At 41.5% G+C, this 24,277-nt stretch overlaps 1 protein-coding gene across 1 annotated transcript; it reads right to left on the minus strand.

Annotated features, from left to right (window-relative positions):
• Positions 1 to 180: 180 nt before the first annotated feature.
• On the minus strand, positions 181 to 23,877 carry LOC147169628 (myosin-9-like). Its single transcript, XM_086083940.1, has 43 exons — positions 23,671 to 23,877; positions 18,376 to 18,566; positions 18,177 to 18,317; positions 17,942 to 18,098; positions 17,158 to 17,185; positions 16,965 to 17,058; positions 16,727 to 16,747; positions 15,729 to 15,821; positions 15,580 to 15,640; positions 15,155 to 15,256; positions 14,910 to 15,053; positions 14,313 to 14,408; positions 14,153 to 14,229; positions 13,876 to 14,070; positions 13,182 to 13,355; positions 12,098 to 12,271; positions 11,887 to 12,001; positions 11,563 to 11,753; positions 11,089 to 11,210; positions 10,953 to 11,022; positions 10,713 to 10,873; positions 10,517 to 10,625; positions 9,326 to 9,457; positions 8,818 to 9,024; positions 8,601 to 8,738; positions 8,377 to 8,500; positions 7,854 to 8,025; positions 7,567 to 7,779; positions 6,911 to 7,055; positions 6,633 to 6,839; positions 6,453 to 6,557; positions 5,837 to 5,989; positions 5,503 to 5,751; positions 3,613 to 3,825; positions 3,326 to 3,538; positions 2,992 to 3,153; positions 2,781 to 2,909; positions 2,552 to 2,640; positions 1,995 to 2,118; positions 1,694 to 1,902; positions 1,501 to 1,609; positions 943 to 1,115; positions 181 to 821 (listed from the first exon to the last, which is right to left on the minus strand). Exons 2-43 carry the CDS (start codon positions 18,559 to 18,561, stop codon positions 710 to 712), a joined length of 5,889 nt encoding a protein of 1,962 aa, XP_085940066.1. The 5' UTR covers positions 18,562 to 18,566; positions 23,671 to 23,877; the 3' UTR covers positions 181 to 709.
• Positions 23,878 to 24,277: the final 400 nt, after the last annotated feature.

Consider the following 24,277-nt stretch of genomic DNA (forward strand, 5'->3'; position numbering starts at 1 on the left):
CAAAATATTGAACAAATCTCTGCAAGATTGTAGCTCGCCATTTGTCGCATGAATTCAGTTGGTACACATACTGTGCGTTTTCCCTTCATAGTATCTTTACATACATTGAGCAGATTTAGAACATTCCCCCAGAGAAAATCTGGTTACTTGACTGACAAAAACACACAAGTGACCACCAGATGATTTATTATATTCATATATTTATTGTATTAAGGCATTTTATAAGATAGAAAACAGCCATAAAACATTGACAACGATACAATGTGCTTTTCTGGGCAAGAGTGTTGCAGTTACAAGTATTAGAGATTGTTGCTAAAAATGGTAAACCCACCACCAGGAGAGTTGCGGTAACATCTTAAAGAGACAGTACACTTATGCTGACGTCCAATATGAACCCCCTGCACCAACATTTGTATGCAAAAAAAAAAAAACGGCATAGAAAAGTGACAAGTAATTCAAGCAAAGCATGCAGCTAAAGCATCATTGTATGACATATGATAAAGCCCTTAGTGGAAAAACATTCAGTCGCTGAGATGAACATTTGGCCATATAATAGATGTGAAAGCTCAAAATGGCTGCTATATAAAGCAATGGAAGGGTATGCAATTCTGTGCCAGAATGTTGTATACTTAGATTGGCATGGCTTTCGTTTCCGCTATTTTAGCAGTTGAACTGTAATCAGAATATTTCCCTCCGCTGGTTCCTTCGCTCACTCGGCTGCCGGCTCCGTCACCACCTCAGTGGACACGTCCAACTCCTCGTCACTCTCCAATCCCATGCGATTTCGAATTGGGCGGATGTTAAAATGCACGTCTCCGCGCCTTCGCAACAAATCATGTGAACGTGGGTCAGTATATGGCAAGTTAAATTATTTTAGACATATGCATGAGGTGTGTACAAGTTATGGCATAACTATTACATTACGACATAATGTCCACTAACCTGAGCTTGCTCTTCAGACTGCTGACTTCCCGGTTCATGGAGTCTGCCGACTCGGTGGCGTCTTCCAGTTCCCTCTGCAGCTTCCTACGGTAGGCGTTGGCACGAGTCACCTCCTCCTCGGCCTCCTCCAACTGCCGCTTCAGCTGACGCATACGGTTGTTGGTCTTGTCGGCCTGCAGAGATTGTTAACAAATTTAAGTGGCATTTTTATTGACAAGTTTTTTTTTTTCTCCCCTAGATTAGGATTATTGCAGAGACAGATTGCCAATAATCCGACTTTACAACTATGCATCGACGTTTGAGCCTTGAAGTCGACTGATTTCTAATCTCATGTTTCCGGCATCTCTTTAGACAATTTACAGATGACTTTTGGAGAGCCCATCGCAGACCGTTTGAACATTAACAATGTGCTCCAATATAAGAAAATAAAACTTGTAATTGAAGGCAACTGTTGTACCCATGTCAAATACTGAACTGCACACTAAGAATCACTGGTATGTGTGCACTTCATATTGGAAAGAAACAACAGTGCCATCTGGTGGCAAGTTGGAAGTTTACCTGGTCCTTGAACTGCTCCGCGGTGCGCCGCTCATCTTCAACCTGCAACATGACCTCCTTCAGCTTCTTCTCAGTCCTCCTGACCAGCCGGGATGCTTGTTGACGCTCCCTGAATTCCAAAAGTACCATTAATGGGGGGCCGCTAATGACAACAAAATGAGGTTTTCTTTCCCAAAAAGCAATATTGACGGACTTTGACTCAATGTCGAGCTGCTCCTCCATTTGAGCGATTTTGGCCTCCAGGGAGGCGATGGTGGACTTGTACTTGGACTTGATGGTGCTCTCAAGCTCCTGCAGCTTCAGCTTCAGCTCCTTGTTTTGGCGATCCAGCTGGGAACGAGCGCCCTCCAGCCGCTGGACGCTGCTGTGCTCGGCGCCCAGCTCCGTGGTCAGCTGCTCCATCTAAAAGACAGCAATATGGATATATTGCGCTCTAGTCACACCCTTGACTACCGGTAATTTTATTCCTTACTTTCGAGAGACAAAAATCATACCTGCAGTGTGGTTCTCTTCAGACGCTCGTTGATCATCTCTGTGTTGAGTAGCTCCTCCTCCAAATCTTCCTCCAACTGGGCTATGCGAGCCTCCAGCCTCCTCTTCTCTTCAGTCAGCAGAGCACTGAACAAGAAATTTAAGGGTTGCACAATTACAGGAAGTGCCAAAGCTGGAACATTTCCATCAAAATTAAAGGGGATTTAAGGCAAGTTGAAACCTGTTCAAAAGTCATGCTTTAATAGCATTAATAACAAAATATCCTATTAAAAACAAAAAAGTATAGTATCATAATTTGGAGCGGAGCCTAAACTTTAGGTAATTCATTAATTTTTTACATTGCCAAATTGTTGACTAACAAGATATATTCTTCTACAAAAACAAACAAACAAAACACACACACACCGTATAAAATTTCATAATTTGGAGCCAAACTTCAAAAAACTTTTTTTTCAAAACAAAGTGAGTGTTGATTGCCAAATAAGAATTAGATTGAATGCTAAAGATGTTTGCATATACAGTCTAGTGGCTTATCGATAGCATCCTTTGAAAATCATACTTTTTAGCATTGCCGTTGTTAATCTCATCCTGTAGCTCGTCTCTCTCTGCCTGGGTTTGTCTTTTGAGTCTCTCGGCTGTGGCAAGATCCTGCAGGAAGCACAAGACACCGCAGCTATTATGCAGTAAAATAATGCTAATCCATTCTTTTACATAATCACACAGTCCAAGTTGCTCTGAAAAAAATGTGAGGAAAAAGAAGAGGAGAAAAAAAAAAAAAACGTAGCTACCTCCTGGTAGTGCAGGGCATCTGCCTCCAAGGCCTTCAGCTTCCTCTCAGTCTCCTTGGCCCCGTTGACGGCTTCATCTCGGGACATGCGCAGGTCCTCGAGCTCTCTTATTTGCTCTTTCATCTGGACCTTTATGTTGGACATACACGAGATTAGACAATGGAGGCACTTTTATCAGCATACAAAATGTATTAAAAAAAAATTATTCTACCTGCAACCTCTTGAACTGTCTGATGGCCTCATCTCGACCCTTGTTTGCAACATCGATCTGGGTTTCAAGCTCTGCCAAATCCAGCTCCAACTTCTTCTTGGAGGACAAAGCCTGGGAGCGCTGCCTGCGTTCGTCCTCCAGCTCCACTTCCATCACAGAAACCTGGAGAAAAGAAGAAAATAAATCAATTAAAGTTCTTCATGCTCCTTATGTCAGACCACTGTACGATAATGTGAGCATTGACAGATGGGAAATAATTTGCAACTGCTGCCTATTTGTAATGTTAGCATTCTTTTTTTATGCAGACCAGGTCGGCATTTCAAATGTTACTCACCTGTTTGACCAGCTGCTTCCTCCTCTCCTCACCCTGCTCATCTCTGCCCTGCAGGTCCCGGTCAAACTGAGCCTTCATGGCCTGCATGTTGACCTCCAGACGCAGTTTGGCATCCTCTGTGGCCTGCAGCTCGTCCTCTAGCTCCTCCAGCTGAACCCTCATCTCCTCCAGCTGCTGATCCATGACGCGCTTGGAACGCTCCAGCTCGTGAACCTGTGGAAGATGAAGGACTGTCGTCACAATGATACACAACATTGTTCTCTGGCATCACTGTTGTTTTCGCTTACACTCTTGCCCACGTCATCCTTGGAGGAGACCAAGTCATCCATCTCTGCTTTGAGCAGCTTGTTGGACCGATCCAGTTCGTCCTTCGTGTCAGTCATGGCCTCCAGCTCGCGGGCTAGCATTAGCGCCCGCGTGTCCTTCTCCCTGGCATCTGCTTCGGCCCTGTCGCGCTCCTCGGCATACTGGCTGGAGATGGTTTTCTCCTCAGCCAGCATCTAAGTAAAGAGTGATACAGGACGTGGGTTAAATTCCCGCTACGGGCAAAAATGTAAATATGGCAACTATTTGATGAGAGCTGCTGTCGAGGTGCCCACCTTTGGCAATGAAAAGAATTGCTACTGACACATTCACTTGTCAAGGTGAATTTTGGTACACCTAACATCACAACATTTAGTGTTGATTTACACAGTTAGTGATATTTTATACACAATCATAAGTTTTAAGTAAGTTTAACAAGTAGTTATGTTATTGTAAACTTCATAACAAATAGAAAATACTATAGAACCATGGTAGACAATTCTGTTCAATTCAAAAAGGCAAAACTTGGGATTCACTACAGTGAAATATTTCATGATTTAGAAAAACAAACATTGAAATATATCTTAAAGTTAATGGGGGAAAATCCGAGAAATTGGAATAAGACAAAGAATTTAAATGTTTAATTTAAAAATTGGGGATTAGCCTTCTCAAAAGTATGTTCCTATGTTTAAAGGGGAAGTCAACCTTAAACATTTCTTGGCAATAATGTTATGAGACCTCACTTGTCTAAACATGACACCTGAGTAACTGTGATGTCATTTTCACGCGACAGCAAGTGGCAAAATGGCCACCTTCTGATATTGATAAAAAATGCAGAATTTTGCTCCTTAACTCATATTACACTAACGCAATATTAACCAAAATACCGTATTTAGACTAGCCGGGCTGCATGTAGGGGGGTTGACTCCCTTTTAACCCATTAAGGCCTAAAGCGCCTGCAAAACATGCCTTTAAAACCTAAGGGTGACTTTTGAGTTACCCCGAAAATCTGAAGTTTTCCTGGAAATTCAACAACAATAAAAATAATTGATATCCCAGCTCCTGAAGCAGATAGAAACATAATTCCAATAGCTTTTCAGAACTTACACCTGTGGCGTTCACACAAACTTAAGTTTATCATTATAAACCTTCAATGTATATATATTTTTTTAAATCAACAAACAAATGTCACATCTGCGGGTATCTAACGCCAAATATAGTTATCTTCAACACTGAAGCGCATTTGTAATAACCTCGGAGAATCGAGTGGTAATTATTAGTCATCCATTCCGTTACAAAGCCATCAAATTTTCAACATCCTCAGCTACAAACATATTTCTTAACAATATGTCACTGTTGACTCGTTACACTGATTCAAATTCCTCCTGCGCTGTCAATCGCATCATTTATTTCATAATTCCTGCATAAACGCTTGAATAAAATCCCAGGACATGCTACGAGGCCCTTGTCACCCTCTCATGCATATTCTGATGAATTGAATCGGCTAAGAGACCAAGATTTGGTCAAAACATAACAAAATGACATATCCCCTTTCCCGGGTTTAAAGGGAGAAGCGCAGTCACGCGCTCCCGGCCTTAATGAATCTACATGAGTTTCCCTTTTTGAAATGAACTTCTGAAACAAAATCAAATTCATATTCACTAACCTACAGAAACAAAGGCCAAACGCACACACACAGCTCGAAGCCTGTCCAGATCAAATGCTCCCCAAAAAAAGGATCATGAGTATAAAAAAAGAAAAAAGGTAGACCTTATGGTTTTTGCACTACACTTAACACAATTAAAAAATGGACGCCTTATTGTTAACAAATTTAAGTGGCATTTTTTTAGGTTTATTGTGCGCGTCTGTGATACCTGGTCGAACTTCTTCTGTTTCCTGTCCAGGTTGGAGACCACCTGCCTCAGGTTGTCCTGGTCCACCATGAGGTCATCCAGCTCCCGCTGCAAACGGGTTTTGGTCTTATCCAATTTGTCGTAAGCGGCCGTCTTCTCTTCCAGCTGCTGCTGCAACGAGTCGGTGTCACGTTGGACGCGCTTGCGACCCTCCTCCGCGCTCTCCAGGTTGGCCGTCTCCTGATCCAACTTCTTCTTCATGTCAGCCAGCTGAGGAGTACCAGGATAAAGAATGCAACGCGGCTGAGGGATTGGGTGGCAGGAGGAGAACGGCGCAAGTGCCGGCGAAGCGAACCTGGGCCTGAAGCAAGGAGACCTGCTTCTCCACGTTCCTCTTGCCCTCCTCCTCTTCTTCCAGCAACTCGCGCAGGTTGTTCTGCTCATCATCCTGCTGCCGCAAGCGAGTGGAGACGTTGAGCTTCTGACGAGTCTCCTCTTGGATCAGTTCCTGCAGTCACAAGGGGAAAGCGACGTTAGAAATTCTCGACGGCTTGCATGAGTTAATAAACAAAGAAAAAAGAAAAAGAAAAAAAAAGTATAATCTCAAACAAATGTCCTGCATCTCCAAAAGACTGTTCTGTAATTATTTCTGGCAGAAACGGTGACAAATACCATGTACACATTTTTTAAGTTGATGTCTTTGTTTTGTTTAACTAACAGTCCACAAAATGGGGACATTTTAGCACTTGAAGCTGACATTTTTTCCACCCAAAACCAACTCTCAGTATGTGACCTGTACAGGGATTGGGGGCAAAGCAAGCTGACTCGTAGTAAGCGCTTTGAGGCAATGGCATGACATCATTGCCACATCATTACTTTTATTAAAGAAAAAAAAAATATCTGCTTCCTCCAACCTTTGTGCATCAGAGGAAAATCAGCATCGCAAAGCTGAGCATCTTTTGGTTCAGTACCTGTGCATCCTGAAGCTGAGACTCCACTGAAGAAAGGTCTTTGCTGAATTTGATGTTTTTGCCCTCTGCTTCAGTCAGAAGGCTGTTGACATTGTCCAGCTCAGACTAAACATAGAAAATGGCAGTGTGAAAACGAGTCTTTAACAAAAAAATCTCAGTCTCTTAAGAGAGTGTCCGAACCTGCATTTTGGCCATCTTGTCCGCCATCTCCTGCCTCTGCTGTTCGCTGTCTCCAAATTTGACCTGAAGCTCCTGAACTTGGGACTCTGCTTTCTTGCGACGGTGCTCTGAATCGGATTTGCCTTGCGTCAGGGTCTTCAGCTCGATTTGCACCTCGTTCCATTCGCTCTCTAGGGCCTGTTTTGATTTCTCCACAGACATCTTGTTCTGTGTGGACACGGCCAAGGTTGAACAACTCATCCCGTCGTTGGCAAGCAAGAGATGGTTACGCTCATTACCCGCTTGGCCTGCTCCAGCTGTTCATTAAGCTCGTCAAAGGCCTGGTTGTGTTTCTGTCTCATGTCGGCCATCAGCTGCTCGTGGGCCTTGGCCTCATCCTCCAGAGTCTTCTTGATATCGGCAACCTCCGTCTCACGTTTGCTCCTGGAAGGATGGAGAATGATAATCACGAAAACGGCTTTTCTATAGCCGGGAACGTAGAAAGTCTTTTTAAAGAGGGCACAAGAAAACGTACTTATTGATCGGATCGGCAACTGTGGATCCACCTAATCAGTTGTATTCTTCAATATCCAAAAAGTTTGTTTTTTGTGGCGGTAACACCCATATTTCAAGGAAAACGCATTTCGGAAGAATTTTTGGAGTTTACAAAAAACAATTACGTCCACACACTTTTTTCCCCCCAGTAAGATAGTGCGTGTAAAGAATTCGATAAATTTTAACCAAAGGCATGACAGGCATGTTATTAAAATAGCTGGGAACTGTTTCAAATTGTGAAAAAAAAACCAAAACGCAATTATCTCTCCTTTAAAACTAGAGTTTAGTTCATCTGTCCACTCAGATGTCAGAACATTTTAATGGCGTGCACTTATAACGCTTTAAGATCAAACTGTGACATGGCAACATTTATTGGACCAAGTGTGAGCTACTGCGTTACCTCAGCTCCTGCTGTGCTGCAGTAGAGTCCAAAGTGTCCTCCAATTCAGTCTTGAGAGCTTCCAGCTCCTCTCCCAGATCCCTACGCTGCTTCTCTGCTTTGTTGCGCCCCTGTCTCTCCAGCTCGAGATCCTCCTGCATCTCAGAAATCTGAGCTTCCAGCTCCCGGATCTTCTTCTGGGCTGTGTTCTTGGCTGCGGCCTCCTCCTCGATCCTGCAGCAAAGAGAGCAGGTGAGGTGAGCAATGGAGGTAGACCAAAAAAGGAAGCGAGTGAAAGGTATACAAACTTTGCCAGTGCAGCCAGCAGCTCCTCCTCTTTCTTGGCCAGCTGAGCTTCCAGTTCAGCAATGCGGGCCTGAAGTTCTGAAATCTGGTCACTGAGATCGGTTGAGTCGCCCTGAAGTTTACGACGGTTTTTTTCCAGCTCCTGACGCATTTTCTCCTCTTTTCGCAGACGATCTGATAGTTAGGACACACATACGTTTTACAATTGCCGCGGCAATAACAGATTTCCTTTACTTCACTGTTTTGTCCTCCCCCATACACGAGTTATTCCTCAATGCAGCTGAAAATTACAGTAATGCAATACTATATAAACAAATGCTAAATACAATAAATCTGTTAGAGGGGAATTAAAAAAAACAAAATCTCAGTTATAGGGTGTGCACAACCAACTTTGATTTTCTGCCACCCAAATTAAAAATTCGCATTTTATAATTTGTGAGAGATGGCAAAGTGGTGCTTGATTTTGTTGTTTATTAACTGGAATACATACAATTAATTCGATTAGACCACAACAAAAATACTTGCCCTCCAAATCTGTGATCATGGCCTCATGTTTATTCTTGAGTTTCTGCAAGCTTTTAGATTTCTCCTCCTCCTCAGTCAAGTTTGTTGTGACCTCAGAGATCCTCTCCTCCAAAAGTTTCTTCTCCTAAAGGTTGAAAAAACAGGAAACATGCAACTCATTTTGGTGCATGTGCGTGGTGGCAGCCATGCCGAGTGGAGAGAACTGCTGTGGAGTGCTTTATGACCTTGTTGAGCTTGTTATTCTGGTCATCCAGCACCATCATGTCCTCCTCGATTTTTTTCACTTTAGCATCTGTGGTGACCTTCTCCATCTGGAGCTTCTGTCTGGCTGCTTCTTCCTGATCTAGGTGTTCCTGTAGTTCCTACAGAAACACCAAAGAGGGGGGGACAACTAAACATGACATCTTAAGTACATGTGCGATCCAAATTCCTTTTACTGACGTTAATGTTCTGCCGCAGGTTTTTCCTCTCATTGTCCAACTGTCCCACGCGGTCCTCCTCCTCTTCCAGGCGAGCCTCCATGTCGTGAAGGATTTCCTCCAGCTCCTGCTTCTTGTTGGCCAGACGGGCTCGCATCTCCTCCGCCTCAGCGCACAGCTCCGTCTCGGCCTGGAGCTGCTCCTGGAGGGCCACCTTCTCTGCGTTCAGCTAGTTGTCACGGGCAAAAGAAAAACAAAGAAGGGATGATTGCAATGCTTGCTGTTGACTAACGAGCTATGTTTTGGCACTGGGCCACAATGGGTCAAATAAGTATAGCATACTTATTACTGACAGCTCTGTATTGATTGTGCTACGAAACGTGCAATCACATTTGGATGCTCTCGAGCACGCATATAGGCTGGGTCTATTTGAAAATGAAATGAAATGTAATGCCACATATTTTACTTAACTGTGTCTACTCGAAAAAGTTGCATGCCCGTCATATTAATTGCATCAGTGACAGTGGTACCTGCTGTTGCTTGCTCTCGTATTGTTGTAGCTGCTCCTCCGTCTGCAACTGCCTCTCTTTGACTTTATGCAGCTCCTCCTCCTTGGCCAGCATCTCCTCCTCCTGCCGGGACACTTGTAGCAGCGGCTTCACCTTCACAAGAACAACAACAAAAACAAGCCTTTAGTATTGCAATGTGGCAAAATGTGAGGAACAGCATAAAAAAATAAAAGCTCAGTATGATGCAGTAAAGTTGCATACCACAGCAAACTACAACAATAAACGAATTAATACCAATTTGGTAGTGAAAGGGGAAAAACAGCACGGTCGTGTTTGTAATATATAGGCATTGTGGCCAATAACACCACGTCACCCTCTTAAAATAATTGCCAAAGTCATTTTTTTTGGTGCAAAAATCATCTTGCAAATGCTTAAATTTTTTATGTTTTCTGAAAAAATGACATGGGCGATTATTTTAGGAAGGCGTCTTTTAATGCACAGACTTTAAAAAGCATATTAAACTATAATTGTGTGAGCAATTTCAAACCTGAAGGCCTTTTTACACTGCACTTAGCAAAGCGTACCGCTGAAAAACCATTTCATTATGTATGGCGCTACATCAGGGTGGGGGTGCTAGAGGACCAACAAAAATCTGTGTAGCCTCAGTTAAGCCTCTCCAGCATTTTATTTGTCATTAGAAAATCTAAATTATTTTCTCAGCCATCTATGTATTACTCACGCCCCCTTTTAGCCTTGGGGGATAAAAAATAAAATAAAAATCCTGTTCCATTTCAGAGTGCTCATAGCAACTGACCAACAAGTGGGAAAATCCTCCCTGCTACTTGCTAATGCAAGCAGTTCCAGATATGGACAAGCTTGCACAGGGGCGCTGTTGTGCGGCAATCACCAAGAAAACAAAATGCAATGTGAAAAGGCCTTAACACAGATAGAAGGGGCTAATAGTTTATCTTTGGGCTAGCAATACTACCAGTAAGCCAGATGTGTATGAGGATGTGAGAATTTTCAAGCCAAAACGGGCACTGGGAGGTTTAAACTTTGGGACCTAATAATAGCACAAAGTGGAAAATGAATGTATGGAAAAGATCCATGTTCAACAGATTTGGTCAGATCAGACTAAACTGAACTTGTATGAGAAATTTCAAACCAATCATTAATTACGTCACCATTCTTGAATAAATCATCATGTCATACCTTAGTAAAAAGTCTCCACCAATGCCAGTTCCTGAGTTTGAGGTAAGCAGCACAGTTCCTCTGGATAACTTTCATAGCCATCAACTGCTGCTGCCTCTTGACAAAGGCTCTATAGTGAAAACGACAACGACACGAGTTTGCAGATGAGACGTTTGTGTGACGAGGCTGACAATCTATCTCCACAAGACTTCCTTACTTGCGTGCCACGTATCCTCGGCACCAGGCCTGGAACCTGATGATGACGTCTGTGATCTTCATGTCTCTCTCCTCCTCCAGGTGAGCCAGGACGCCGGCTCTGAAGAACACTTTACTCTGACCGATGCGGTACAGGTTGGGGTCCAACTCGAGTGCCTTGATCTGAAACGGATCAATGTTTCCTGAGGTCAGATTAAGTGGTTACTCCATTTTATTTCTGATGAGATTCATGCTTTCATACCATGAGCACACAGGCTTGCTTCCCATCCATAAAGCCCTTTGGGATGGCATTTGGAGTCAGGATTTCATATCTGAGAAGATGATTTAAAGACATTTTATTTACCCCACTCGCAAATAATTGTGTGTGCATGCTTTACCTCTGTCTGAACTCCTGGAAGACAATGCGGTTGGGGAAGCCCTGTCTGCAGATACGGATCCCCTCCAAGACTCCATTACATCTCAGTTGGTCCAGAACCAGATGAGGCTCCAGTTTACCTGCCTAAAATGAGTAAAAAGGGGAAAAGGGATGACATTTCAGAAATCTTGATTTTTATATATTCTGTCTATAACAGTTATGCTATTCAAACCACAAGTTTAATTCATTTTCCATTTTAAGCCAGCAAACAACTGACTGAATGTATGTCTTCCCCCCCCCCCCCCCCCCCCTGAAAAAAAGTACTGTAGTAAAATGGTGAAACACTCAAATATCATCTAGCATTAAAAGAGTGTTGGCGTCATGATTATGGAGGTTACAAACAGTAGTTATGTGGATTATTGTTATAAAGATAGAATCTTGGATACAAATCAGTGTGCAGCTTTAGTTTAAAAAAAAAAAAAAATAAGGACAAAACCTTTTTCTCGTGGTTGGGGATGATGCAGCGGACAAAGTTGGGGTTTGTGTTTCTGAGCGTGGACATCAAGTTCCCCAGCTGCTCCTTGTACAGTTGGCCCACGGTACGGAACATGCCTTTACGGGATTTGAACGCGCCATGCATGGAGTCTGACATTCCCGCTACTTTATCCAGGCCCACAATACGGTCGACTGCGAGGACGCAAAAAGGTGTAAAGGCATGTTATAACTGTCAAACACAGCTTTCCACAATTAATGAACTTGGTGCTCGTTCGAATGGACACTGCAATATTTGGCAAAGTCCTTTTTTGCAAATTCTACTCACCATCTCTCCACAGGTCACCCGTAAACTTGTCAGTGGACTGGTTGAGCAACGTGGCCACACACTCATTCAGAGGATCCATGTTTTTCATCAGCCATGCGTCCGCTTTGTAGTCCACCTGTAGCAAGAAAATGCATCTTTCTCGATAAAGCACTAAAACTGCACATTAGAGCCACTATTAACAGTCTAAGGCACACACAGACTTATCAATTACCTTCCCAGCATAGTGGATAATGCAGAAGTCAACGTCATCCTTGAGTTTCTTGGGTTTCTGGAACTTGGAGTGTGTTCCCTGCTCCTGAACCACCTTCTCCACAAAGCTCTTGTCCGTGGCCTTGGGGAACCAGCACTCCTCATCCAGCAGAGCCAAGATGCCAGGAGGTCCAGACTGCAATCAAGAGAGGAAACAGCTAGTGGTTGAAAAGATGCTAGCGCATGCTACGTGGGTAGAAATGCTCAACCTCCATATGAGGATCGAGTGAGTCTAAATTCAATTGGAAAAATGAGAAAAAATGTTTAAACAGAGTGTCCGGTCCGGGAAACAGGTTTGCAGACTTCCTGTGTGCGGAAATAGCTACGGGCTGATGACATGATTTAAATCTAAACCTGCTAGGATGTCCTGTTTTGTTGAGAAACTACAATTAAAACAGTACTAACCAAGTTTTAGCTGAATAAGTCATCAGTTAAGTTAATGAATAACTAGTTAAGTAAAGCAATTTAACAAGTTGTAAAAAAAGTAAAATTACATTAAATAGTAAACTAAAGAGGTAGAGTACATTAAGTAAATCCAGTAGAATAATATATTTACTTGAATAAGTAACCAGTAAGCTATGCAATTAAAAGGATCAAATAAAATAAATATTTTTTTTTGTGCAGGAGTAATTTCAAGTACTGCATGTTGAGGAACTAAACTACCGGTATGTAAAAAAAACAGCAAAAATAATTAAAATAAACCAAGCCAGATTGAATGAGTAAGAAAGGGAAGATATGTTGAGTAATAGTACATTTTAGTTCCTCCAACATAACCTAAGTCATAATGTATAGCAAATTAAATACGTAATTGAGTAAAGAAAACTAGTTTAAAGTAAATTCCATGAAAGTTAAACTACATAAGTAAATTACATTCAGCAAGTGCCAAAATTAGCTAACTTTGAAAAAGTAAAGCTAAATCGTAAACACTCCGGAGACTGCACGTGCGCAATTAACTTTTCATCGTGAGCCTGTGAGGCGAATGGGTCATTCGTCAGTATGTTGTCAAGCTCCACTAACATGTGACAAGCACGCAACAGCTGACATACATGTTTCTCAATGAGGTCGATGCAGGGCTGCAGGTCGAGGCCAAAGTCGATGAAGCTCCAGTCGATGCCTTCCCTCTGGTACTCCTCCTGCTCCAGGACGAACATGGTGTGGTTGAAGAGCTGCTGCAGCTTCTCGTTGGTGAAGTTGATGCACAGCTGCTCAAAGGAGTTCAGCTAGGGAGAAAATGTGGACATTACAATGAGCGTTTCAGTTCTTTAATGGGGAAGTCAACCCCCCCCCCCCCCACCCAAAACATGTCTTGACAATAATATGTTCTACGCAGCCCCACTAGTCTAAATATGATATTCTGGTTAATATTGTGCAAGTAGAATAGAAGTTAAGCAGCAAAATGCAGCTGTTTTAATCAATATCAGAAGGCGGCCATTTTGCCACTTGCTTTCAAGTGAAAATGACATCACACTTGCTCGGGTCTCAGGTAACAACCAATCACAGCGCTGCTTCAGAAAACAGGTGAGCTGTGATTGGTCATTGCCCTGAGCAACTGTGATGTCATCTTCAGTCGACAGAAAGTGGCAAAATGGCCGCCCATTGGATTTTGCATATTCATATAATGTGATATTAATCAGAATGTCATGTTTAGACTAGTGAGGTCACATATAACATATCAAGAAATGTTTATGGTTGACACCATCTTTTAAATATGCACCGTCAATCAAATCAGGGGCGCCTCACCTCAAAGATCTCAAAGCCAGCAATGTCCAAGATGCCGATGAAGGAGGCTCCTTGCCTCTTGGTCTTGTCCAAAGCTTTGTTGATCCTCATGACCAACCAGCGGAACATCCTCTCATAGGACGCCTTGGCCAGGGCCTCCACAGCAAACTCGGCCTGCTCCTGAGTCTGAGCCTTCTGAACGTAGTCTCGGCCCACCTAGAGAGATACAAGACACTGATATCAGGAAACGTCTGGACACTTTCATATACAGTATCAATCAGGATGTAAAATTGGTGACCTTGATACGTGGTGACAAGATGGCTCGGGTAAAGTCCGTCACGTTGATGCCCAGCAGGTGAGACACTTTCTGTGCAGCTATACAGCGAATAAGGAGGATATGCGAATCATATTTATGGATGGGTATAAGCAAAAGAGAGTGTAATTAAAAAATAAAATACCCGTGTCATCCGACATGGATGCCTGGTCAGAGTGACGCTCTTTTTTGAAGGTCATGTTCCCCAACTGCAGCACAGCGGACACCACCTTCAACAGGCCTGAGGAGGACACACAGATGAGGAAAGTCACTCAAAAGCACTTTCAAAAGCAAATGTTGGGCTTTTCCAGCATACTATTGTGATATTTAGTTATCTATTCGCCCAACTATACATGTAGGGTAAAATTAAGGGCCGAGAAGACTTACTCTAAAAAGGGACACTTGACTCATTGAGCCATTTTTAGCAGTAAAATGTTGATATTTGGTGCAGGAGGAATTTGATAATTTAATTTCATTATTCTTCATTGAAGTTATGGAATTCATTCTGGACACAATATTTACTGCTGAAAATGGCTCAATGAGTCAAGTATCCCTTAAAGTTTTTAAGAAAACAATTTTTTAACAAAAATACATTCTTAGATCGTACTCTTGGCAGTTTCCTCAGTATCAAGAACACTGTCCTTCCTTTTAAGACGCCTGGGAATTGTCAACAATGGTGTCTCCCCCTCTACGAATCATTTCAGACAAACATATGATTTTCACTCAATTTTTAAAAACATACCAATTCTTTCTTCTTCTGGGATGCTCATAATCTGGAACGCCTCCATGGTCTCCGAGAACATGTCCTTGTCCTGCTGGCCCGGAATTGTCACGTTTCCATTAGACAGAAAGCGGTACTTGCTGTAATCTTCCAGACACAACTCCGCTGCACGGAGGGAATGGAGATGATCAAGAAGAGAAACTCATGATCAATTTTACATGTGCTTAAAGCAGACATAATTGTTGGGGGGGGGGGGGGGTGCTCACAACGTAGCTTGTCTCCTGCTCCGGTCAACATGTAGTAGAAGATGTGGAAGCTTCTCTCCTCTTTGGCTTGTCTAATAGCGCGAGACTTCTCCAGCAGGTCTGGTAACACTTCAGTCAAGGGTGAACCAACAAAGCACAGCAAAACATACCCAAACGTTCCAACGTCATCGTAGTCTTCATTTGAAATTAAACACTATAAACAGGAACTTCCAAATTGAAGTGCCCAAAAAGTTTTAGAATTTTGAAAAAACTGGGAGCTAGATAAAATGACAGTATGGCTTAAGTGGTATAATAAAATGTAGCTTAAAAAATGGCCTGTGACAGTTTGACTCAAGAACGGATCATTTAAATTTATTTATAATGGGAAATGTGTAAATGAGGGGTAGCATTTAAAGAAAAATCTTGTCCAGGCAAAAGGATGCAAGTTTCAATGTTTGCTCCAACGATGTATCCGTTCACATCAAAGTTGATCCTGATGAATTTTCCCTACAAGCAAGCCACAAAAAAAAAAACATGTTGAACCGAGGTAAAAGTCCAAATAAATTCAAGAAAGATGTACGCGGGCCATGCTTACAAATCTAGAGGAGTTGTCGTTCTTGACCGTCTTGGCGTTACCAAAGGCCTCCAGAATGGGGTTAGCCTGCAGAAGCTGCTTCTCCAGCTCACCCTGACACGCAAGACACCATCGTAAAATGGCACGAGAAAGTCAAACTAGGCCTTGCCACACAACATGTACACAACTCCCACGTTCCTGCCGCGAAGCAAACCCACAGAGGGCCATTCCATCCATGCAGGTTAGATAACATGTACACCCCCCCCCCCCCACCCTTGAGTGAGGAAATGCAACATTACATTGCAACACACACACACGCTGCAACAAGAAATATGGCTGCTGGCAGGGGCGAGGCAGGCTCACCTAATATGGGTTTCTACTAGTTGACAATTTATACCTGATGATGTCTGAAGCTTTTTTTCTTCCCCACCCATTTTGTATACATAGGAAACAAACAAACTGATAAATTTACTTTACAGATGTCTTTTTTCAATTCAGCAAGTTGTACTAGTTAAATTCAACGTATAGGTTAACGTCTGGACAAGGTAGCATATTCTCTTATTAATATGTAAATTTTTAGTATAGAATCCACCATTTTATTTAAATTTAAGACTGGATTTTAACACCACCTTTCCTTTGGATGAGGATTCCCATCATAGAATAATGAATCATAAATTGAAGGTGGGCATTTACAAATTAATCTTGGCTGAGGTCTGCGCTCTGGTTGAACAATGTCCCCTCTGCATGTTCCCCCAACCAGCTTATGAAGAATCTTCTCATAGCCAGTTTTCTCACATTGTACAAACAAGTACGTCGATGTTATTTGTTGTTAATTAAGCAGCTTTGAAGCAGTTAGTCATTAAAATATAGTCAAGTTGGAAGATAAGTCCTTGAATGCCACACAAGCTATTAAGTGAATGAACCCAGTTTCCTTGACAAAAGCCAAAGACAACAGAAAGCTCCATGCTTTAAGGGCTTGCATAAACAGGCAACATGCGTACAGAGACCAATTAACTCACATGTGACAGAACTGTGCTGCCCTGGAGAGACAAGAAAAGGGTGAAAATATATCTTTAAAAACGGAGACAAAACAAAAAACAAAAAAAGAGCGAGCACTTGAGGTCGACATGCCAAGACCTGAAAGAAGAATGTGCTCCGGAAAATTATAAAAATGAATGATTATTTTTTTAAAAAACATGACAAGGTGAAACAGAGCAAAAGAACAGGATTTAAGTTTTTAGAAAAATGAATGCAGACCTGATCCTTCTTGGACTTGAAAGATGAGGCGACGAATGCCAGATACTGAATGACCTTCTTAGTATTCTCGGTTTTTCCGGCTCCAGACTCGCCACTGGAGAAGTTTGCACACAGTCACACATAGAAAGCATCCATCGATAAATGCTGGGGTTTAATAAAATTAAAAAAAAATCTTATAAACTAAATTACTTACGTGCAAAGGATGGATTGATCCTCTCGATCTGGGAACAAGACATACATAGTACAAAAAAATTGTTTTGTTTTTTCATGTCTATTTTATTTTTCAATACAACCTTTTACAACGCCAATACTTGTTTCAATGTCAATGCAGTTTTTTCCACAATGACAATTTTTTTTTTTTTCAATACTAAATTTTACTGTCGGTGTTGTGGCTCCATATAATCCTATCCAACCTTAGTCGCAGGTGTATGGGTGTTAGTCGGCTGACTAATTTGTTGGTGATTGTTCATTTCATTCTTTGGCCACGTCACTCGACAGTGACTCACCTTAAACATTTCTTGACAGTAAAATGTTGTAAGTGATCTCACTAGTCTTAACATGACATTCTCATTAATATGACATTTGAGTTACGCAGCAAAAATCTAGCCGTTTTTTAAATTATCTCAGGGGCGGCCATTTTGCCACTTGCTGGCGACTGAAGATGACATCACAGTTGCTCAGCACTGAGGCAACATTTAATCACAGCTCACCTGTTTTCTGAAGCTGAAGTGTGATTGGTTGTTACCTGAGAACCAAGTAACTGCGATACAGCAAGTGGTAAAATGGCTGCTTTGTGATGTTGATAAAAAAAATAAAAAACTGCTGGATAACTCCTATTCTACCAACGCAATATTAACCAGAATACCGTATTTAGACGAGTGGGGCTCCATAGAACCTATTATTGTCAAGATTTTTGGGGTTGATTGACTTTCCTTTAAACAATCAGTGTGTGTGTGTGTGTGTGTGTGTGTGCATACCTTGCATCATGCTCCTGTAGGCCGTGTCGGTGATGGCGTAGATGTGAGGTGGCATCTCGTGCCTCTTCTTGCCCTTGTACATGTTGATGATTTCCTCCGAGTAGATTGGTAGAAATTTGTATGGGTTGACCACCACGCAGAAGAGGCCAGAGTAGGTCTAATACGGTGGACAAATATAAGATGTCATTGTCAAATTGCAGCCGTGGCGCTGCTACGGAAAAGTAGCCAAACCCACGTAGATTAGCCCGGAGTAGTAGCGTTCTTTGAGGTTGTGCAGCACAGACGCTTCGTTGAGGCAGGTGAGCTCGGCCATGTCCTCAACCTTGTTAAACTTGGGCGGGTTCATCTTCTGGATGTCATCCTTGTTGATCTTCACCTAAAGTTTTCAAGTGTGTTAGAGAAGCTTCCCAATTGGCCATCCACTCAACTTTTACCTTTTTGCCCGTGTCACTGAGCTCCACCACACACTCCTCACCCAGCTCCTCCTTGACGGAGCCGGCCTCGAAGCCCAGTTTTTCCGAGGGCACCCACACCTGCTTCTTGCTGGACCAGTCGGCCTGAACCAGCGGGTCGCTAATCCCGCTGCGGTCCCCATACAGATACTTGTCTGCGTCACTCATGGCAGCTGTAAACCAAAACAAAATCACTCAAAAAAACTAAACAAAAAAAAAAAAACTAAGCAAAACGATCTTATATTGCACCAATAATTTTTTTATTTTTTTCCCCCAGTTTAGATAAGAGTTAAAACTATTCCAATAATAAAATAGTATCAGATACATTTTCATTGATATAATCTGACTGGCCACAACAGCTAAACCTACACAATCCAATGATATCAACACTGCACACTTCAGTTTAGGTAATGTCAAAATTATTTAGAAATTTGTCATGTCTAAAAATGGGGAAATTAGAAACCACTCAGTATGATGCAGTGCAATTCTACACAACCACAATAACGGCCATATTAACTCATTCACTGCAATTGACTGCTACAAACGTCAAAAATTTATTTGAACTATTTCTATTAGTTAAAAATGTTTTTCCACTTTTGTTAACACGAGTATGAAAACCTAGAATTTGTTACTGTACATTTAGAACAGATATGAAATTTGTGATTAAATCGCAAGTTATCTAGTGAAGTCATGCGATTAAAAACTTTAATCCCCTGACGCCCGAATTTTTTAAATCTTTTCTTTTATTCATTCACTGCCATTGACGTCAAAAATTCATTTGAACTATTTCTATTAGTTTAATTTTTTTTCCCACTTGTTAAGAGTACGAAAACCTAGAATTTTTTTATTGTACATTTAGAATAGATATAAAATTTGTGATTAATTGTGAGTTAACTAGTGAAATCATGCAATTAATTACAATTTTTAACAAATTAATTGCCGCTTGCTCCAAATTTTTGATTTTTTTTTTTAAAATAAATTTATGAATGAGTTAAACATTAACACAATCAAAACTCAGCTGCATTTCACACTTAAAGGAGATAAATAAATAAAAAGATGACATGGCAACAGTTGGGAACATAGCAAAAATAAGAAGCGGAGCAAAAAATTTTTTTTAAAAAGTGCTCAGATCGGTCAGGCACTATTTCCAATTAGAATTGCTCAAATGTAACTAAGGCGGCCTCTGTATCACCTCACCACAATTTTTTACAGATATCGTCCTGGGAGTATTTTTGCGTAATCACGCCGACGAAAAGAATGCCGGGAAGCAACAAGCGAGCCGTAATCCGATGACTTTGTCATTGCCTTTGAGGGGTTGCCAAATTTGTGGTGAAGATGTCATCACCGGCCTGCAGTTGAGTGCTTTTCAACATGTTTCTGTTTATCCAAGAGGGCAGGAGGACCTCCAATCTTTAGATATTATTTGAATCCATTTCACCTTTTCTAATTCCTTCTCATACATACAAATGTAAAAATACGTTAAAAAAAGATCCTGCAAAGGTAATTTAGAGATTTGTTGTAAATACATGTTTGAGGATAACTGCTGAAAACATCCAAAGACTGAAAACTATGTAGTACTGAATTGTGGCAATGTAGCATTTTCCACCATTGAAATTGTCCTGACTTTTTGGCCGTGGGTAAAAATGGTACCCAGTTATGCATTTGGCACGAGTCCCTCCTCCCCCACTATATGAACTTGATTACCTTTGTTCTCATCAGTGGCTAACTTACTCGGGTGAATTAGCTAGATCGCTAGCCTAGCGAGGCCTACATCCTGAAAATCATCTTCCCTTGATGCCACCATTTAACAGAACAGCAAGCGAGGTGACGCCACAACGAGGAGCTCATAAGCGCTTTCAAAGAGTGGAAAGTCCCGTGATGATGACTCTGTTGGATATATTCCAGCCGCAGGAGGAATCATCAATGGAGTATATTATCAAAATTTTAGGGATTGGCATAAGAAAGCTAGATGAAGTACTAGCATCTACTGTATTTTGAAGGTCAGCAGTGATATTTGACACATCAGTCGAGTGGAGCATGGTTTCAGCACATTGAGTGGACACACCCACAGCATTTGAGAGCAGACAACAGTTTTTCTGATTTTAAGGCTTTATTTTATTTCAAATTTAACAGTTAGCATTAGCAACAAATTTAGAGGCAATTATTTTTCACTTTGTGACCAAATTAATGTAAAACAGGTCATCCAAATGGCATGCAAATTACTTTAGGAGGTACATTTTCCTAAAAAAAACAAAAAACAATCTAGATAAAATTCTGCACTGTACAAACACTTTAATGGCTCCACTGGAAGTCTTCATCTGATAAGTGTGATCGTCCAAAGCAACACTCACCACAAAAACAACAACAAAAACTGCAAAAGACCACGTATTCTACCTCCTCCAATTAACAATCAATGATGGGAAGACGTCCCTTTCTCATCAACTGTCAGGATTGCACAAATTACCACCTCCACTGCACATTACCACTGGCAGAAAAGGAGACAAACAAAAAACATATTTTCCAGATCCCAGTGGAGTTGGATGCAGAGCGACTTTGTAGTCAGGAATGTCGGGAAGGAACAGGCCCGGGCAAGGAAAGAAATGTCATTACTCTCCTGGGCCACACCCTGCCGTTATCAAGCGAGGAACCATATTTGGAAGTGTTCAAAAGTGGACATCGCAGAGCTCACGACCATTTTCTATACCCTTCTCGTTTTCATTAAGAGTCATGGGTGAGTCGGAGCCAATTACCCTCCCTCAAACACATCCATTTTTTGTTGAAGTGGAATGGAAAACCTTATTTCATAGATAAAGTACTATTGTTAACATTCATTTAAAGATTATTGACTACTAGTTTTGTTAGCTCGTCTATGGCAATTTCCATTTTGTATTTGCAGTATACCAGCATACTTTCATAAGTTTAGTTTGGGTTCATACACAATGGGTAATTCTAGTTTTTATGCTTAGTTTTACAGTAAACTTCAACTGGTAGTGGCAAATAAACCGCTAGATACTATCGGTACTACTGTGTGTAAATACAGCTGTGTGTGTATCGTGTGCATTGCAAAGGATAAAAGGCTCAGGTCAGCGGTCATCTGTTTCGCACCTAAGTTCATTATGTGCTCAGACATGAACAATCAGTGGAGGAGGAGGAGGCGGCGGCCATGTTTTTGGTAGATCATGCCTCACAAAAATCCAGGAATCTCTCAGAAACGAGACGAGGTCATCATTCCGAGGTGAACGATGAAGTTAAAAGAGCATCAGATCGGAAAACAAACCGTTTGTGCGCACGGACGCCACATGACGTCTTCAACAAAAACACAATAGGCGCTCTGGTGAAAAATAAAACGGGACCTTAACGTGCCGCCACCTCCGCTTTGAAGACTCCAAACCCCCCACAGCTCATTAACCTCAACTCGCCACTTTCTTGGCGGGCGCTCAAGCCCAGCTTTGCAGCCTGCTCGTGTGACAACTGCGAGGGTCCAACATTTTGGATCCTTATCTTGCAGTCTTCACATTTAAGAATTGATGCGCTCAGGAGGCCTTATCTGTAACCCTTGGACTGGCGAAATGTCATCAAAACATTTGCTTAAACATTGTGTGAGGATTCGCTTGTTTGTTTTTGTTTGTTAAATGATCATTATATCAGGGAGTAATCTCATTAAATACACCTATTATCATTATACAGTGAGTAATTTCTATGGAGGCGTGTTAAGTGCAAGTATACTTCCATTTCAGTAACCAAATATGGCAGCTCATATTACTACTAGTGTTGTTCCGATGCTGTTTTTTTTTGGCCCCCGGTACAGATTTGCAGTATCGGCATTGTGCCGATACCTTGGTGGTTGTTTGTCATTTCAACATAAAAAAAAGCTGCCCTGCCATTGGCTCAGCGCATTCAAGGGCCAATAGGATATATTGGCTTGGCATGCAGTGAACACGTCACAGATCAGACACAAGATGCTGCATCCAAAGTCCTATATTATACTGGTATCGGAACACTAATTATTACATTGATGCTAAAAAGGGAAAGCCATCTCAACATGGTATTCTGATTAATATTGCGTTAATCCAGCCGTTTTCCCCCATCTCAGGTGGCAGCCATTTTATTACTTGCAGTCGACTAAAAATGACATCACAGCTGCTCAGGTAACAACTAATCATTACTCCGCAATTATTCTACAAGGTTTATGATGTAAATTTTTAACATATTAAAAGATTTCCCTTGGAGGCGTTTTGAGCTCAGTTTGAACTCCACTTAAGTACCGTGACCAAATATTGTTCCTTTTACCTATTAAATTGATTTAACGTTCTGAGAATGCGTGATAAATGTTGGTATATTTTGTCTATGGTGATGTGTTGAGTTTAACTGCACATATGTAACCAAATATGATACATCCCCATGTGAATTAAAAAAAAAATAATAATAAATTAAAATCAAATATCAGAACATTATGAAAGGAGGATCAGGGCCACATTTTTCTGAACTTAATTCTTCAGCGTATTTTCACAAACTGTACATTAAATTAAAACAAAATGTTAAAAAATACAAATAAATAAAATAACCAAGTTCCCCACCGAAAACATTGTTTCTCTTTCTGCTGAGGTAAATTTTCCAAGTGTGACCATTGTGTATCCTTAGGATACACGCGCGCACACACGTGAAGGTGTGCCGCTTATTTGCAACTAATTAAGTCAATGATGTACCCATTGTGCCTTCAACAGAACGTGCAAATCGATGCCTGCAGACAACAAAAGTAAAAACAGGCTCTGCATAGCCAACAAACTTCGAAAAATATGACCATACCTGAGATGCAAATATACATTTTTCTGCAGGAGTTTTCTTTGAGAGTCGCTTTGAATTTGTGCATGATGACTGTCGTGGTAAATAACAGTTAGGCCTGCCTGGTTGGTAACATCAAAGAGAAGTGCTCACTGCTTTTCTTTTATGTACTGTACGTCACAGTCCTTTGAACAGAGTTTGTCTTGCAAGTTTATTTTTCTCTTACGAGAGATTATGCTACATAATGCACCGAATAGTGATGCTAAGTTTAGCATCGTTGCGCAAACTTTTTAAAGGAGTAAAGAGGAGGCGGTGCGCATGCGCATAAATTGAACTCTTCTCTTGATGAACAACACCTGCGTGAATGGCAGCTTTTTTTTTTCCATGTCTACGTAACGTTTCGTTAAAGCGTCTAAGAAGTAAAAACATTTTTTTTTTTTAAATAAAGAATAAGAATAAATATAATTAAAACAACAACAAAACAAGCGTTCATACCTGCTTTTTGCACCACAGGAGGAGGTGATAGCGACTCGACGCCTTTTTCGTGTCCGTGTTCGAGGCAGCCGAAGTCGAGCTGGTGACTGATGTGACTCCGCAGAAAGGGTGGCCTCTCTTGTCCTCTCGACTCTGCGTGCTCCTGCTGTGCAGAGGACCGACACTCTGTCGCTGACTCGCCTCTCAGCTGCAGGACTTTTATTTTTTTCCAGCAGGTGAGTTGAAAGCGACGCCCTCTTTTTTTTCACCACTGCCTCTTCTGCTTATGCGACGTTGAGGTGCTGCTCGTAAAATTTGAATGTAGTGTACCAACCACTTAAACACACAAATAAATGTGCCCCCCCCCCCACACACACTTTTCTTTTTAAACAAACATCGACAAATACTTTAAAGATATTTGTAAATATATGTTAATATGTGTCTCAACAGATATCACGGATAGCTTAGCCCAAAAAATTTATTTTTCGCAGGTGACTTGAACGCCTCGGCCCGTTTGACTTGTGTTGTGTTGAAGTTGCTCGGAAAATCCGACAGGAGAAACGCAACTGTTTAAAAACACACATACGTTGTTTGCTATACCAAATGTGTAGCTATTTGTACATCATTT

Source organism: Leptonotus elevatus, chromosome 8, assembly GCF_054856555.1.
Source record: "Leptonotus elevatus isolate MCC_2025b chromosome 8, RoL_Lele_1.0, whole genome shotgun sequence".
NCBI lineage: Eukaryota > Metazoa > Chordata > Actinopteri > Syngnathiformes > Syngnathidae > Leptonotus > Leptonotus elevatus.